The sequence below is a fragment of the Athene cunicularia genome, assembly GCF_003259725.1.
Source record: "Athene cunicularia isolate RWA chromosome 27 unlocalized genomic scaffold, athCun1 chr27_part1, whole genome shotgun sequence".
NCBI lineage: Eukaryota > Metazoa > Chordata > Aves > Strigiformes > Strigidae > Athene > Athene cunicularia.
The window spans coordinates 4,278,089-4,281,899 of NW_020799138.1; the positions used below are offsets into that span (position 1 = coordinate 4,278,089).

The window sequence follows — 3,811 nt, forward strand, 5'->3', positions numbered from 1 at the left end:
GGCTCAGGGGTGCCTGCTCTGCCTCTTGTGTAACCATTTTTTGTCTATTTTGGATATTTTCTAATAAAACCAGTTAGCAGCAGCTCTGTATGTGTGTGTGTGTGCGCTGGAGTCCTGCAGCCCCTCTCCCCAAATCAGTGCCCAGGCATGGCCATAGCAGCACTTTATTAGAGACAACGCAGCCCAAGGAGCAGCCCCAGCCTCACTGTTACTTCCACAGCTTCTTGATGGACATGTTCTTCTCACTGTCCTTCTGCATCACCTGAGCAGGGAGGAGCAGACCCTTGGTTCCTATTTGGGTGCTAACAACCCCCCAAACACCCCCCACCAGGACCAAGCTTCAGCCCTGCCCAGGGAAGGCACTGCAGCCTCCATCACCTCCCCAGCCTCTTCCACATCACTCACGTGGTGACAACACCCTTAACACCATTGTTTGTCCCCAGAGCTGCCCCCCTCCCCTTCAAGTGTGGCAGCTCCCAGCACAGTTTGTGCCCCCACACCAAGGAGCTGGCCACAGAGGAATCCACCAGCAACCCCCCCCCACAGCACTTACCTTGGCAACAGCCATTTCAAAGTCTTCCTGCGTGACATGCACCCTCCTCTCCCTCAGCGCATACATGCCAGCTTCTGTACACACCCCCTGCGACGGACAGGGAGGTCACCCACCGCTGGCCCCTCTGCCAGCCCAAGTGCTGCCGCAGGGCCCACGGCTCACCTTGACTTCAGCGCCCGACGCCCCCGGCATCAGCTCCGCGATCTTCCGCAGGTTGATGCCTCGCGTCAGGTTCATTTTCCGGGAGTGGATCTTGAGGATGTCCAGACGGGCCTGGAGGAGAGTGGCAGCAAAGTGGGCATTGGAATTGCTGCCAGCCAGGGCTGGGGACAGCAGGGGACCAAGGGAGAGCCGGGGCCCAGCACAGGGCACCCCACTTACCTCCTCGTTGGGAGGGGGAAACTCGATCTTCCTGTCGATGCGGCCGGGGCGCAGCAGAGCCGAGTCCAGGATGTCAATCCGGTTCGTGGCCATGATCACCTGCACGCGAAGAGCAACTGTCTTCACTCCGGGCACTCTGCTGCCACCACAGGGGTGGTGGGATCCTGCCCCAGCCCCAGCACCCTCCTACCTTGATGTTCTTGGTGGCCTCAAAGCCATCAAGCTGGTTGAGGAGCTCCAGCATCGTGCGCTGCACCTCGCTGTCCCCACCAGAGCCGCCCTCCAGGCGGGAGGAGCCGATGGAGTCGATCTCATCCATGAAGATGATGGAGGGAGCATGTTCCCGGGCCATCACGAACAGCTCCCGCACCATACGGGCACCTGCAGGGAGCAGAGGGCTGAGGCCTGGCACCATGCACAGCTCAGCACAGCCGCAGTGCTTCCATCTGCCCCGGACACCACATGAGAGGCCAGTCCTGAGGCCACCCAGCACCACCACAGCCCTCACTGGGGCTCTGACACAAGCAGCTGCCTCCCTCCACACCCTTCTACCTTCGCCAATGAACTTCTGCACCAGCTCAGAGCCCGAGACGCGGATGAAGGTGCAGTCGGTGTGGTGGGCCACAGCCCTGGCCAGCAAGGTCTTGCCTGTGCCAGGGGGTCCGTAGAGCAACACGCCCTGCAACAGCCACATGGATGCCTCAGCACCCCTGTCTGTAGCTGCACCCCGACAGGAGACATGGGGAGCACCCAGTGGTGACACAGGCAGCATCACAGTGGCGGCACAGAACCCCCAGATACTGACTCCAACCACAGACCTACAGCAGCAGCACTTGCCTTGGGCTGGGCGATCCCCAGCGCCTCAAAAAGCTCTGGGTGCTTGACCGGCAGCTCAATTACTTCCTTGATTTCCTTTATCTGCTTGTCCAAGCCCCCAATCATCTCGTAAGTGGAATCTGGAACCTTCTCCACCATCATCAGGGACACGAGAGGGTCCACTTTGTTAGGCAGGATCTTGTGCAGCGTGTAGCTGTCATTGCGCAGGGCCACGCGGCAGTTCGGGGTCACCTGCAGCAAGAGCAGAAGGGAGCTCAGCACCCCCGCTGCAGGGACGGGGCAGGCAGTGCCAGGCTGCCCCGAGGGAGCGGTCACATCCCCTCCCACAGCTCCAGCAGACTCACGTCATTAATGTCGATGTTCTTGTCCACGTCCACCACAAATTTCCCCTCTGGATGTACCTGGAAAGCAGCAGTTGCCACCATGAGAATTATTTCCCTGAGAAGTCCCATCGTGTGCCCAATACCCACACCAGCTGGAGGAAGGAGCCAGAGAACTGTGTCACCACCAGACACCCTGTGGCCCCCAGGAAGCCCTAAGCCAGGCGCCTCCCACCCTCCTGGGGAAGGTTTGGGCCCAGGAGAGCTGCTGCAATGTGTTCCTCCGCAGAAAGAACTCTCACTTTGTGTGTTTTGGTTGTTACACCTGCCTAGAGCTCATGCTCACACTTGCTCCAAACCCCATGGGCCAAAGGGAGGATCTGCCAGACCCCACCCTGCTCACCCCTGCCCCAGCGCAGTCAGCCTCAGGACAGCTCAGCCTCGTACCTTGACGAGCACTTTCTTCTTGTCCATGGCTCTCACCACTTCTCCCACGTAGGAGCCCTGTTCCTGCAGAAGCTGCAGCTCCTCCCGCAGCAGGCGCACTGCGGAGAGGGAGACATCAGTGCCGGAAGCAGGCACCTGTGCCCTGACACTCTGCCCACAACGGATTGGCAGCACTTGCCACAGCGGCTGGCAACTGGGCCAGGAGCCACCAGCCCAGCAAGCGGGACCAGCCCTAGAGAGAGGAAGATGAGAGGAGCTGAGCTGTACCTTTAGCGTTCAACTCATTTCTCTGCGCTTGCAGGCGCCGCAGGTTCTGGCTCTTCTCATTCACGATGAGCTGTTGAGAAAAAAACTCTGCTGAGGCCTCAGTGTCCCGTGCAGCACTTACATGGACGCAGTGTAGGCACCAGCACAACAGCCTTTGTGGGACAGGGACCTGGAAGGGGACAGCCCCTCCCAGCAGGACATGGCCAGCCAAACACCACAGCCAAGGGCTGGGCAACACACATGCAGCAGCACTGACAGCTCACAGGACTGAAACTCATCTCATACACCCCCACCACCCAAAGGCTGGGTCCTGCTTGCAGAAACCACCCTGGGGCAGTGCTTCCTCCCAAACAGGGCACCTACAACATAGGAAAAACTGTAGGTGCTCTTCAGGCAAGCGCAGGCACAAGAAAACAGCCACATAGTCTCAAGTAGAACCACAGGGGGCAAGACAGCTGGGCATCTCCTGTGCAGCTGGGACTGGCTCACCTGCAGCTCCTCGATCTTGGACAGATAGTACTGCCGGAGCCCTGTACCGCCTTTCCCATCATCCATCTCCATCTGTGAGAGAGCAGAGCTCAGCAGCACTGGCCTTAGCCCCGAGGGACCCCCCATTCCACCTCGAGTCTCGAAGTCCACCTCTACCCCCCAGTCAATCTTCGTGCTGCCCCTCCAGTCCCAACTGCCCCCTCCAGCCTCCCTGGGTCACGTCCTGGGTCCACGCTGTCCCTCCGACCCATCTTCTGCTTCCCCGGGCCGGTGCCTAACATCACCCTCCAAGCTCCCGTTCCCCTGCGAGTCTCGCCATCCCCACACACATACCGCTTCCCATTACCCCTCCTAGAGCTTCGTCCCGCATCACCCAAGACCTGACCCAGGCCCCGGTCGGCTTCCGCCACCTTAGGGAGGCTGAGGCAAGACCCGCCGAGTCACGGCGCTCGCCAGGCCCCGACCAGATCCGCTCCCAGCAGAGCCCCGCAGCAGCACGGCACGACCCGAGCACCCC

The 3,811-nt window shown here is 60.4% G+C and overlaps 1 protein-coding gene across 1 annotated transcript; it reads right to left on the reverse strand.

Annotated features, from left to right (window-relative positions):
* Positions 1–148: 148 nt before the first annotated feature.
* Positions 149–3,428, reverse strand: PSMC5 (proteasome 26S subunit, ATPase 5). Its single transcript, XM_026864580.1, has 11 exons — positions 3,295–3,428; positions 2,806–2,875; positions 2,539–2,636; positions 2,116–2,172; positions 1,772–2,002; positions 1,487–1,613; positions 1,125–1,315; positions 935–1,033; positions 716–826; positions 554–640; positions 149–262 (listed from the first exon to the last, which is right to left on the reverse strand). Exons 1-11 carry the CDS (start codon positions 3,418–3,420, stop codon positions 209–211), a joined length of 1,251 nt encoding a protein of 416 aa, XP_026720381.1. The 5' UTR covers positions 3,421–3,428; the 3' UTR covers positions 149–208.
* Positions 3,429–3,811: the final 383 nt, after the last annotated feature.